Source organism: Salmo salar, chromosome 13 (genome assembly GCF_965601325.2).
Source record: "Salmo salar chromosome 13, fSalSal1, whole genome shotgun sequence".
Lineage (NCBI taxonomy): Eukaryota > Metazoa > Chordata > Actinopteri > Salmoniformes > Salmonidae > Salmo > Salmo salar.
This window is the reverse complement of record NC_138303.1, coordinates 29,416,892-29,430,706: the sequence shown is the minus strand read 5'-3', so window position 1 is coordinate 29,430,706 and position 13,815 is coordinate 29,416,892. Positions and strand designations below refer to the sequence as shown.

General features: G+C 44.4%; 1 protein-coding gene across 2 annotated transcripts in view; it reads left to right on the top strand.

Moving 5' to 3' along the window:
• The first annotated feature begins 2,504 nt into the window (after positions 1 to 2,504).
• LOC106566791 (semaphorin-3ab) overlaps positions 2,505 to 13,815 on the top strand; it is a 31,340-nt gene continuing 20,029 nt past the window's right edge. The window contains exons 1-5 of one of the 2 annotated variants that reach the window (XM_014135181.3): positions 2,505 to 3,223; positions 10,906 to 11,060; positions 12,304 to 12,366; positions 12,569 to 12,688; positions 13,637 to 13,730. In XM_014135181.3, coding sequence (XP_013990656.1) covers positions 3,124 to 3,223; positions 10,906 to 11,060; positions 12,304 to 12,366; positions 12,569 to 12,688; positions 13,637 to 13,730 — 532 coding nt within the window. In that variant the 5' untranslated portion in view covers positions 2,505 to 3,123. The remainder of the gene's footprint in view (positions 3,224 to 10,905; positions 11,061 to 12,303; positions 12,367 to 12,568; positions 12,689 to 13,636; positions 13,731 to 13,815) is intronic. The other variant, XM_014135180.3, reaches the window with a different exon arrangement.

The window sequence follows — 13,815 nt, the reverse complement described above, 5'->3', positions numbered from 1 at the left end:
CAGTAGGCCCAATTAGCAGGTTATTATCAATTAGCAGGTTATTATGGTCGGACGGCCATTGGATAGTTGTATAAATGATTTTGAACGCTCTCGAAATTGCCTCCACAGGTGAGTGATACACAGACAGTTGATTGTGTGATCCCTTATTGTAACATAACTATTGTAGGCCTATTCAATCTCATGCAATGAAACCAAGATAATGCAAATCCTGTACCCAGTCCCAAAACAATGTAGTTTAACCAATTCTTTATATAGCAGTGCTTTGGATAGGGGTCGTTTTTGGGACATGACGAGCTGCAACGGTTTTATTATTTTCCAGTCTTGCAGCGACGCACTTCGGTAAATGAATGTAGATGCACTTTGGCTCAAATGGTGTTGGCCACTGAGTGGTCTGAGCCACATGGGGGCGCCAAGGCCCTATGATTATCAAAAGGACATTGAGTAGTCGAGACCCATCATTTGAGCACGGAAGTGGTCTGGGGTTGAATTCCTAAAAGCGTCTCCTGGCACACCAAAAGCTGAAATATACAAGGACAACAGGAGGTCAGGAAAGGGTAAAGGAGAATTAGCCTAGTTAAAGCAAAATATAACTTGTAATCTTTGGGTCACACTTAACATTACAAGTGATGTACATCCCACAGAAAACTTTGACCATGATTAAAAAAATTAAAACCGTCTTTCCCCATTTTACTCTTTCCCATGTCCTTTCAGTTCAGCTGAATATTTACCCTGGCCATTTTCAATGTTGTGATGTTGCCTCTAGAATTGGAATCTTCCTTCTCTCTCTTTTTAAACTTCTTGGCCTCTTTCTTCCGTTCCCTCTCCTCCCACTCTGTCCAGCGGTCCTCCAGCTTCTGCCTCTTCTGTTCAGCCTTCAGCAGCTTTGCCCGGTTCCTTTGATTCTGCTCCACTCGTGTGATGTCATACATCATTCTGTCATCTATGTGCTCCTCGTTGTGATAGGTTATCTTAATACTCTTCTGGTAGCGATCGTTTAACCCTATCGTTCTCCCAGCGAATCACCTTCCTTCGCTTGATGTTCTCCTTGGGCTTTTCACTTCCTTCCTCCTCTTTGAGGTCCTCCCCCTCCTCCTCGTTGGCACATGCCTCCATCTCCTCAGTCTCAGCAATGAGGCTGGAGCACTTACTGCCTCTGGACTCAACTTCTTTCTCCTCCTCTCTCACTAGAAAGGGCTTTGGGTTCCTCTTCATCTGGTCAATGTAGTTCCTGCGTTAGGTTTTTATAGGCCTCAGCCTTGGTCTGGTGTTCAGCGTCCTTAGCCTCCTGGAGGAGCCACTGCTTGGCCTCTTGGATCTCTTCAAGGGGAATGATCCGTCCCCTCTAGACCACATCTACATCTACACATTTTCGCTCATCAAACTCAATGTCCAGTACCTCACATTGGGCTCGGGATCTTGGCTGGATTCGAGAGTTGGGTCATTCTGGGTCTGGAGCCAACAGTCAGGTGTGAGCTCGACCTGGGGCCTCGGCTTGTAGACAATGAGCCTAGGCACGCGCACTGGCACAGCAGGCTCCTTCTTCTTGTTCACATTCTGCGCCTTCTCCAAATACATCTCTTCCAAGGTTTTCTTGCACCTCTGTCACCTTTCCTCTCCAACTATTCTCTCCTCCTCTTTCATCTTCTACTCCCTAAGATTAGATTAGATAAGTCAATTACTTTATTATCCCTATGGGGAATTTTTGTGTGCAGCTCTGTGCATACGTTAAAACACATCATAAATTATAGATAGGGACATATCTAAACAATTATAGCCAATAAATACAAGTCTGGTCTTGTCCAGGTTGGTAAGAGTCTCCAGCTGTCTGAGTCTGTCCAACTCCCTCAATCTATCATCCTGCTGTTTCATGGCCAGGTAGGTCTCTCCCTCGGTCATCACAACTGTCTCCCTCCTTCTCAGTCTCTCCTGGTTCAGGGCTTCTGTCCTGATCTCACTCTGTTTCTGTAATTCAGAGTTGTACATGCTTTATCAACAATCACGATGCTACAACTAACTACTACTACTACAGTACAGCTGTACTACTACAACTACTGTACTACTGTATTACTACTACTACTGCTACTACTACTACTACTACTACTACTACTTCTCCATCTGCTTCTACATCTGCATTGCTTGCTGTTTGGAGTTTTAGGCTGGGTTTCTGTATAGCACATTGTGACATCTGCTGATGTAAAAAGGGCTTTATAAATACATTTGATTGATTGATTGATTGATTGATTGATACAACTACTACTACTACTACTAATAATAATAATACTAATGCTTCTACTACTACTACTCAGTGGTGGGAAAAGTACTCAGTTGTCATACCTCAGTAAAAGTAAATATAGCTTAATAGAATATTACTCAAGTGAAGTCACCCAGCAAAATACTACTTGAGTAAAAGTCTAAAAGTATCTGGTTTTAAATGTACTTAAGTAAAGTGGTGGAAAAAGTAGTTTTATCATACTTAAAAGTAAAAAGTAAATGCTATACATCAAATAAAAATGTTCACAAGGTCAACAAAAGGACTGTTTGATGCAACGGAGTGAAAGTGACAAGAAAGCAAGAGGGGGTATAGTGAGAGTGAGAGAGAGAGTGAGAGTGAGAGAGAGAGAAATAAGATGAAAGGCACACCACATAGCAGTTGTCTTATTCCTATTTAAAATAGGTTTTCCTGCAGCAGTGAAAAAGAGAGAAGGAGTGTGTGTGTTTGTGTATGTAATTTGGGAACTCTTCCCCCGCCTCCTCTTTGCCTATACGGAGGAGACGAGGACTCACTGAAAGAGAGAGAGGGGGAGATCAGAGGAGATGAGAAGAGTACAGTGGGAGAGGAATCAAAACTCAACAAGGGGAGAAACCCAGACATAACAGAAAAGATACAACAGAGTGAGAGATGCATGAGACAAGTCACACGAAGAGAAGAGATGAGAGGAGACACATCTGATCTGTAGCTGTTTAGCTGAAGCCAAGTGGGAGTAGTGTGTTTTGTTGGACTAGATTTATCTAGGTATCTTTCCGAGCCCACACACATATACGCGTGATTGTGTATCCTGCAGTTGCCTTCCTCGTGAAGTGTGTGTTGTGCTCAGGACTTTGAGTGTGTGTGAGTGAGAGACCATGTGGCGGTTTGTGACCCTGGTCCTCCTAGCCCACCTGGGGAACAGTCTGACGGGGGCATGGAGAGCCTCCCAGCCTCGCCTGCAGTTCACCCACTCAGGTAAGACAGAACCCCTCTCTCTCCCATTCACACCCTGCTGTCTCTGTGTTAGTGTGCCTCACATGCTGTATTTTTGTATAGCTCTCCACTTACTGTGTTGTCTATTAGAATTGTATCATCTAGTTCCTTCTATGTCCCTATAACTGCTTCCCTCATACCATTACATAATAAAGGATCAGCTATGTTTGGAAGAGTATGGCAGTTTTGTGTGAAGATGTGTGTGTATGATTGACAAAGTGCGATTTTGTGTAAAGATGATGTGTGTGGCGTTGAGGGTGCTAATCTTTGCTTTAAAGAATGTTTATGATTGTATATTCATCTGTCTTCTAACAGATTTTTGGTCTGTGCTCAGTGAGTACTGAGTGATATTGGAGCTGCTCCATCTAGTCATATCTGATAATGCAACAACAATAAACCCCAGTTGGGAGTGATAGTCTAATCGTAGTGGACTGTACTCACACCATTTAAACACACCCAGACATCACACAGACTATGTGAAGTACAAATAAGAATCAGATTCAAGGCTGAAAAGGACATGGCCTAGAAAGTACAAAGGGAAATTATGCAGGGAGGAAAGCTAGTATTTCAAAATACTCTCAGGTGGGAATTTTCTCATTAATTTAGTTTAGTCAGCGCTAAAGTGGATCAACACAGAGAGTGGTTTTATTTTCTGCATTTTTGTTCTGCTGTATTTCAGTGCTTCATCTGGCTGCTTTTGATGATGTGTACTACCAGATGTGAATTGTGCTTAATACAAGGTGTTTCAAGGTGGTACTGTGGTCCTGTGCGTTAGAGGGAGAAAGAGTGTGTGTGAGAGAGGAATTGCTGGGTCAGGAGCGTGTCAGAAATGTGTGGGTGTGTGCATGTGTGCATGTGTGCGTCTTTGTCTGGGCGTACATGCGTGCGTGTTTCAATCCAATGCAGACACCGACACACAGACAGTGACTCTCAGAGGGAGCACCATGTGCTGGTCATTTCCCTCCCTACCTCCGATGTACGTCTGATAGCCTGACTGCCTTTTCCTCTGCTCTTCACGGGTCAGGGGCGCCTGATTCCAGATCAGATCCTGGAAGGCCACATGTGATGGAGCTGGTTTTTACCCCACCATGGCTGATTACCCCATCAGCCTGGCTGCCTGGTCCCTCTCTCTCCAACCCTCCTAGCCTTAATGACTCAATTATCCCAGTCGCTTGTAGACTCTGGGCCTGATTTCCCAAATGATAAATGACAGCTGGAGATTGGGTTTGTGCCCCCCACACACAAAAGGGACATTTTACTGCTGCGGATTATGTGAAATGTATAACGGCACATACAAAAGGCTAATGAAGCAATCCCAGCGGTTAAGCCATGTGAAAACCGCACACAAGCGGGTTATAATAGAGTTGGGGTTTGATGATGCTTGCCTTGTCTGGTTTCCTTTACAGTTCACCTGGTCCTCTTGTGACCCGTGATGATGTATTATTACCTGGTACAGTGATTGGAGAGGTGGCCATGTTTGAAAGTTCATTATAATTTAGATTGATTCACACACAACATACTGACATAGACTGGGAGTCATTTCATCCTCTAGATGATGACACATTCTCCTTTCACCTGAGGGGAGAATTAGTACCCCTCTTCCTTGGTAGCACCCATGACAACGGCAGACAGTGGTTTTGCAGCCTTGAACTAAAGGTGTGCGGTAATACTCAGACAAGGACTCAGGCAATCTGATTATGATGTATATCTATGTATTCAGAAAGGTGAAAGGGCAAGGTGTCCACTTGTGCCTGGTTGAGTTGTGAAAGAATCCAGATGTCAGGGAGTGTGTGTTTGTCCATTTCCCAGACATCTCCAGTCCTGCCTTTCTAATTGCACAGTAATTGGTGAAGTGATAACCCCATTTCCGCAGGAAATGTGCCCCGGTTTCCTCATCTCTCTAGTGGCGCACCAAACCAAGTCTTCCTCCTGGGAACTGTGAGCCAGACAACTCAGCTAAGGGGCTCCCCATGTAGAGACACAGACAGCATAACTCAGACACACAAACACACACAGACAGACAGACACTCACACCCACACCCACACTTTCTCACTTACGCACAGGGGTGGGGGTGGGGGTGTGTGGGGGGGGGGGGGGGGGGGGGTCATAAAAAGAAATACCATAAATACCAATAATTGTAGTAACCCTGTGTTTATAAACGTAGATATTGACTTTAACACTTCAGCATGGTTTTGTGGCACAGTGCAGAAGGTTGAGGGTTCACAGACCACAACGGATGAGCTCACTCTCCCTGCCTGTGTCATTACACTACGATCAGAGCCAGCTGCAGACAACGATCAGCTAGGGGAAATCTGATTTTCAACATTTTGATGTGTTTATAATTATATAAAATATATGCCAGGAATTTTCCAGGTCTCTGTGCCAATGCACCACACACAACCAATAAGCAATGCATAACTCTATACCGATTACTTTGAGCGCTTGTAATCATGGTTTGCTTTTCCAACACCACAATCAAGTAAAGCATGTCATCTATGTGGACGACTTTGGAGAATGATGATCGGCAACAGAAAGCACTTCAGTATCAGAAGTAAAAATAGAGCCAGACTGGCCTGCTACTGTGCCATTCTAGAATCTGTTGAGAGTAGATCCACAACTGATCTAAATGGAATGAAACTCTCAAATAACAACTGTTGGGCTAATTATTACACGCTAGATCATCTAGATGCAGGCAAAAGTGTGTAAGGTGGTATTGAATGTGTCACTGTCACCTCAACCTTTTCGACCTGTGTGCACCTACGTTGTAATCTTTCATTCATAGGCTAGGTTGTAGCAACCTCATGATGGGTATAGGGAACATTAGAGTATCATGTAGTAGCCTAAACCTATCGATGTTACATTGAACTGGATGAATGGAATATGAATGACAGTCATCCAATATGCTGTAATAGAATTAAGGCCATGCTCATTTAAAAAAAGAATAGTCCTCCTTCATCTTAAATGGCACAGACTGCCACTGGATCAGCTATATCATATTGCAGATACAATGTAGCTTCCATCAATGTCATTTTGTAAATATATACAGTACCAGTCCAAAGATTGGACACACCTACTCATTCAAGGGTTTTTCTTTATTTTTACTATTTTCTACATTGTAGAATAATAGTGAAGACATCAAAACTATGAAATAGAATCCCCCCCAAATACAGGTGTGCCAAACTTGTAGCGTCATACCCAAGAAGACTGAGTACTGAGTAAAGGGTCTGAATACTTACAGTACCAGTCAAATGTTTGGACACACCTACTCATTCAAGGGTTTTTCTTTATTTTTACTATTTCCTACATTGTAGAATATAACTATGAAATAACACATATGGAATCATGTAGTAACCAAAAAAGTGTTAAACAAATCAAAATATATTTTAGATTTTAGATTCTTCAAAGTAGCCACTCTTTGCCTTGACGACAGCTTTGCACACTCTTGCCATTCTTTCATCCAGCTTCATGAGGAATGCTTTTCCAACAGTCTTGAAGGAGTTCCCACATATGTTATTGATTGATTGACTATGACCTTTCAAATCACCCAGCACTCTTCAGCCATTCCTGAACCTGCAACCAAAAACAAGCTACATATGGACAGTACCAAAACAAATGATCTAATGATTCTGTCTCTTCACAGCAAAATCTGCAGAGCTGGGAAGATTGTATCCCCCATATATATAACATTCTATTGGTTGCAAGAATTGTATATAATAATTTAAATAGGACAGTTCTAAGTTTTGAATCCGGCCTATCAGCTATTCCTCTATCTTGTGGATTTATATTGAAAATTGGTGCAGATTCGTATGATTTTATGTGTGGTATGATTACTAGTTAGCCTATTGCAGATATGGACAAACGATCCACCTATCACTATTGTCCCTATGAATAGATGACAGGATAGACATTTGACTGGTAAAGTGTAGTACATAAGGGAAGTACCAAAACACCTTGATAGAGGAAGCGCATGCAAGTAGATGAGGAAATTTGTCTATATGGAATACATTATATAGTAAATTCAGCTAAATGGAGAATGTAAATCAAGGGAAAAACACACTATCCTTCCCTGTGCACAATAAAAAACACACAACCCTCCCCAAAGCAAAATAATGTTTGTCAACCCTCACCTATATTGGACCAGCCCACCCCAGTAAATGTAGAACTATTCCTCAGTACCAGTCTGAGGAAAAGAGCCAGCTGTCCTAAAAAGGACTCCCACCACAGTGTGTTTTCACATTTGTCTGTGTGTGTGTGTCTGTAATTGCGCTTGCCTGTGTGTGTGTGCGCTCGTTGTGTGCTGCCTGTGTCTCCTGATGCAGGAATGTTCTTAGCTGTGTCACACGCCATACATTTGTCCTAATCACACATACGCCCACCAGTGGCTCCCATGACTGAGGTTCTCTAATGTCAACTGGCTTGGGTTTGTTTGGTGGCTAAAAGCATATGGTCACTCCCGTCCTCCTGGTGCCAAGCTAACTCACGGCATCCACATCCACACAGAACAAGAGGAAGAGAGGGTGAAGGGTATACAGAGACTCGCCCCAGAAATGCCACAGATACCAGGGGAAGTGTGAGGATTGTAGCATGATGGCATGGGGGCGGAGAGGATGGGGCGAATGGGCGGTGAAAATTTGTCAAATGTTTTCTTTGATTTAGATTGACAGGGTCAAGAATCAACTGACTGGTGGTCAAGGGTCAAGGTCTTAAGCACCTTGCTGTCTCTTTCAGCTTGTCTGAGGACGTCTGCACTCTGCAGTAGAGGTCTTCACGGATCGAACCTGAATACCCGAGACCCGACCTGGGACCAGAGCGGCTGACAGACCCGAATGGAACCAACCACGGCTCTGCGTAGCTTATAGCATATTTATTTGATGCTAATGAGGTGAAAGTATTGACTGATAGAAGGCCTAGCCAACATATAAAGGCATATTTCTTCATCAGAAGAGCAACTTGGCTGACTCTCTTGGGAGTCCGGTCCGGGTCTAGTCTGGTCCGGGTCTAGTCAGGTCCGGGTCTAGTCAGGTCCGGGTCTAGTCAGGTCCGGGTCTAGTTAGATACAGGTCTAGGCAGGTCCGGGTCTAGTTAGATCCAGGTCTAGGCAGGTCCGGGTCTAGTCAGGTCCGGGTCTAGTCAGGTCCGGGTCTAGTCAGGTCCGGGTCTAGTCAGGTCCGGCTGGTGAGGGCAGGTCCAGGTCTAGTCAGGTCCGGCTGGTGAGGGCAGGTCTGGAACCCCCACTGGGTCAACACGGTCATCGCTGTCAAGGCAAATGCCCCAGAGGAAGGATTGGCCCAATGGGGTGGGTGGGTGCATCTGGTGTGTTGGGAGTGAATCAGGAGAGTGGCAGTAAGAATGTGCGTGTCTGTGTGTCTGTGTGTATCTGTGTGTGTGGTGTGCGTGTATGTGTGTGTGTGAGTGTATGTGGGATGTGTGTTGGTGTGGAGACTACATGTCAGTTTCTATAAGGGGGATTTGTGCTTGGGAGAGGCAGGAATGTGTTTTCTGTCACCCTAAATAAGAAGCATTCATCATATACTCAGAATGTATACTCAGAATGCTCTGGCCATTGCTTCTATAGTCCAGTGTGTGTGTGTGTAAGTATGCAGTATGTACATAGACTGAGTGTACAAAACATTAAGGACACCTGCTCTTTCCATGACATAGACTGACCAGGTGTATCCAGGTGAAAGCTATGATCCCTTATTGACGTCAGTTGTTAAATCCACTTCAATCAGTGTAGATGAAGGAGAGCAGATGTTTAAGCCTTGAGACAGTTAAGACATGGATTTGTGTGTGAGTGTGTGCCATTCAGAGGGTGAATGGGCAAGACAAAAGATTGAAGTGCCTTTGAACAGGGTATGGTAGTTGGTGTCAGGCGAACCGGTTTGTGTCAAGAACTGCAACGCTGCTGGGTTTTTCATGCTCAACAGTTTCCAGTGTGTATCAAGAATGGTCCACCACCCAAAGGACATCCAGCCAACTCGACACAACTGTGGGAAGCACAGGAGTCAACATAGGCCAACATCCCTGTGGAACGCTTTTGATACCTTGTAGAGTCCATGCCTTGACGAATTGAGTCTGGAAGGAGTTCTTAATGCTTTGTACACTCAGTGTACAGTATACACTCAATGATCAGTTTATTAGGTACACCACACCATTCACGAAAATGGTTTGCTCCTACAGGCAGTGAGTCACAGTCGTGGCTTGCTGTATAAAGCAGGCAGACAGGCATGGAGGCATTCAGTTACTGTTAGAAAACCCAGCCAGTCAGCGGCAGTCCTGTGGTAGGCAACAGCTCGTTGATGGAGAATGGCAAGAATCGTACAAGCTAACAGGTGGGCCACAAACAGGCAAATAAGATGGTTATACTCTTATCAAGGAATTTGATGGTGATATTTGGGACGTGTCACTCACCAAGTTTGCCAACAACCAAGAGTGTGTGTGTGCAGTTTGTCAATCTTACTCTCAGTCCTCCCGATATCTTTAAAATAAATCTTTGCTACCTCTTTCGCCCAAAACATTTAACTGATTCAATGAACTCCAAATGGCACTTTATTTTATTTTTGTATTTTCCCTCAATAACAGACAGTCTGCTCCAAATTAACTCTCCATTTGATTATTTCTTCTCTTTCATGCCTTCTCCCCATCGATTTATCCTCTTCTCTTCGCTGTGTCGTTTCTTCCACGCTCGTCATGGCTCATTTCTCAGTCTGTCAGTTTCATCACAATGGCATCAGTCTAATCGCACTGTTCCAGTTTTACCACCAGACACGGTCTGTCATTAAGTCTCCATCTTCTCCAACCCCCCCCCCCCTTCTATCTTCTATCAAACACATATGCGAGCTAAGCTTGAGCTAAGCTTTCCTAAAGGGAAACAGATACTTCTGTGTTAGGACAGTTAGACGAATGTAAACGAATCCATCCTCAAAATTCCTTCCTATGTGATCTCAAAGCTTGTAGACATCTGCTGTATGTTAGTGTAGATCCGTTTGTGTGGGAGAAGTGTGGTTTCACAATAAGAGTAGACTGATAGAAGTGACGATTGTCATTCTCTGCTAATCGCTACTCTTAGCTATCGGATCTATCTTGTACAGCCTCTATCGTAGCTGTCATTGTATCCCTGTTGTATCACCCACTATCGTCTTATCTGTCTGGAGATGTACTAGTTACTTTTCTCTGACGGACTTTGACTTTGCCCGATAAGAGTGCTTGAGAAATGAATAGATGAATGTGTGATAGATACTGTGGGACAGGGTTTGTGATGTGTCATATTATGTCTGTTTGTGGAATGGAGTTGGACTTATGCAGAGTCCATGCCACAGAGTACTACAACTCATATGATTGATGGATGCAGCCTAGTACTACTCATTAGCTGGTCTTTGGTGTACCATCTGAGATATTATAGCTGGTGTGTGACTATGTGTTTTTGATCTCTCTGCCTTTCTATCTGTATATTGTAAGCTGTCAATAAATTGTTTGACCATACTGTCAAGTTGTATTCGTCATGAGATTACAGATGCAGTATAACTGTAATATTTGATTTTGTACCATATTGTGACTGTATCCTCATGTCTCTCTGCTGTACAGTGTCCATATTAGGACATCCTCAGTACTGTGCTTCTGGTTGTTGTATTAATCTCTGGATTTTTCTCTCTCTCTCTTTCAGAGCTGGTCCAGAATGGCCGTCTCCTGTCCCTGCCCCTGGCGGCGGGGGACATGCACTCTCTGCTGCCAGACGAAGATGGCCGCCGGCTCTACGTGGCCATGAAGGACAACCTGCTGTCCACAAGCCTGGACGACATCACACAGAACCCACACATGGTCAGACTGCCTGGCTCTCTATAGTCTTCTTTCACACTACAGAGCCCAACCGAGCCTACCCTAACCAAGCTGCACTGAGCTGGCCTAGTGACACATCCACCATAGTTGTTGGAACTTATTTGAAAAAGACGATGTGAAAAGCGATTATCCAAACCACAGTTTGGCTCTGGTCTGCATGATAGTGTGAAAGGGGTAATAGATTCGATACAATCCCATTAACACATTCATTCATACAGTACAGCTACACTCCCCAGTAAGGAAAACTAAGGAAAACTGTAACTCAGAAAACCTTGTGAGAGAAAGAAGGGGTGGATGACTGTCACAGTCACGGTGTGTTGTCCAGTGTGTATGGCTAATGGAATGTAAGGGATAATTAAGCCCAATTTGATGGTAATGAGAATATGGACGGTGAAGCCATCTCCAGCTGTCCAGCGTCCCTTCCTCTTTCCATCAAGCCCCCTGTCTCTCAACCGCTCTCTTTCACACCAACACTCATTCTAATACCCACAGATCCACACACACACACTCTGTCCACACACACATTTATACAGGAAGGCTCTCATAGAGTAGCACGTAGTGTATAAGTGAGAGTTTCATTCACCCCTGTTCCCATTTCTGCCTGGCAGGAGCTTGACTGGAGCCATGAGCCCTCTAATAATGCTATCCTCTGATCAACCAACCCCTGAGGCATTCCTATTGCCTGAGTCCCTCACCACCAGCCCACATCACTCACACTGACAGAAGAGCTGTGTGTGTGTGATCACTCTCTCCAACATTCTATTTATCCATGTCCACTACCAATCATATCCTCCTTTAATTAGATTGTTTCTCCCTACCACATTCAAACCCCCAGTTCCTTTTCGGTATATTACTAATTGAATTGCATGTTGCACAGGGATTAGTGTAGTTTCTATGGATTTCCATATCTTTGTCCATGTGACGGAGCATAGAATATATTTTCAGCTGCCAATGTATAAAACTCCCATCCAAGAAATGTTATTTGTCACAGATGGTTGATTTATATAAGGTTGTTTTTCACAGTGAGAAACATGGTGGTCTCTGATTCTACTCCTCCCTCTGGTATTCACTGATAATGAAAACATCTTTATCTTATCACATGATCTCTGATACGGCCCCTAAATGACTAACTCAGTGAACATGCTATGGAGGTTAGTCATCTATGGTGGCATCATACCGGATAATCATGGTGGCATGACAACTATACTGGCACTTCCTCTTTCAGCTCTACTGGCCAGCAAGTCCAGACCGGGTCCAAGAGTGTTTGATGGCTGGAAAGGACCGGGAGGTGAGTGGTTATGGTACACACACACACACACACCCACACACACACACACACACACACACACACACACACACACACACACACACACACACACACACACACACACACACACACACACACACACACACACACACACACACACACACACACACACACACACACACACACACACACACACTGTGTTAACTTCTAGTCTCCCCTACAGTTAGAGTGTGCTAACTTCCTGCGGGTGCTGCAGCCCTACAACCAGACCCACCTGTATGTGTGTGGGACCGGAGCCTTCAACCCTCGCTGTGCCTTCATCCCCACCAATGCCTTCCTCAAGGTAAAATCACACACACGAGCGTCACACAGACACGCGAGCGTCACACAGACATGCGCGCGCGCACACACACACGCACACACGCACACACGCACCCGGAGTAGTTTGAGAAACACACTCTACTGATGCCTATCTCAAGCTTTCCCTCTCTGTCCCTTGTCCCTCTACATCTGTCCTATAGCAATAAATCCTATATCCGTGTGTTTTATCTGACTATAGGTCTAGCTGTCTACCCCTATAGCTACGCTATCTGTAGGTATACCTATGTGTACTGTACTGTGTACCCCTATACCCTGATACCAGCCTGTCCTATCTGTCTCTGTGTGTTTACCACGTGTCTTAACAATTCTTAGCTAAACTTCCTCCCTCCCAACCTCGCTCCCTCCCTCTTTCTCACTTTCTTCTTTCACACACTATTTTTCCACCCTACTCTGGTCCCCAGTGTGCTGGTGTCTGTGTTTCTGAGAGAAGGTCCTAAACCCATTAAAGGTGTCTGTGTTTCTGAGAGAAGGTACTAAACCCATTAAAGGTGTCTGTGTTTCTGAGAGAAGGTACTAAACCCATTAAAGGTGTCTGTGTTTCTGAGAGAAGGTACTAAACCCATTAAAGGTGTCTGTGTTTCTGAGAGAAGGTACTAAACCCATTAAAGGTGTCTGTGTTTCTGAGAGAAGGTACTAAACCCATTAAAGGGGCTCAGACTCCTGAGCAGGGACACGAGGGGAGGCTGTGCTGTGAGCGGCCGGTGGCGCTGCCTCCCTCACACTGCATTTTACAAAATGTTCACCCAAATATTTACAGCCATTACTACCTCATTAATCTATACAAGTCTGGGAAAGTTTCAGAGGTGTACTGTACATTAGTTATGTGGCAGTGTGATTGTGTGTGTGTGCGTTTGTGCGTGCGTGTACACATTGTGTATAATGTGTTTATTCAAGTATGTTTATTTGGCAGTCGGAGCGACAAACTCTGTCATTTGGAGAGACTGAATGTGGGAAGGGAAAGTGTCCATACGATCCACACCAGAAAACGGCCACAGCCATTATTGGTAAGACCACGACAGTATGTGTGAGAAAATGTCTTGTGTGTGAGTAAGTGAAAATGTCTTGTGTGTGAGTAAGTGAAAATGTCTT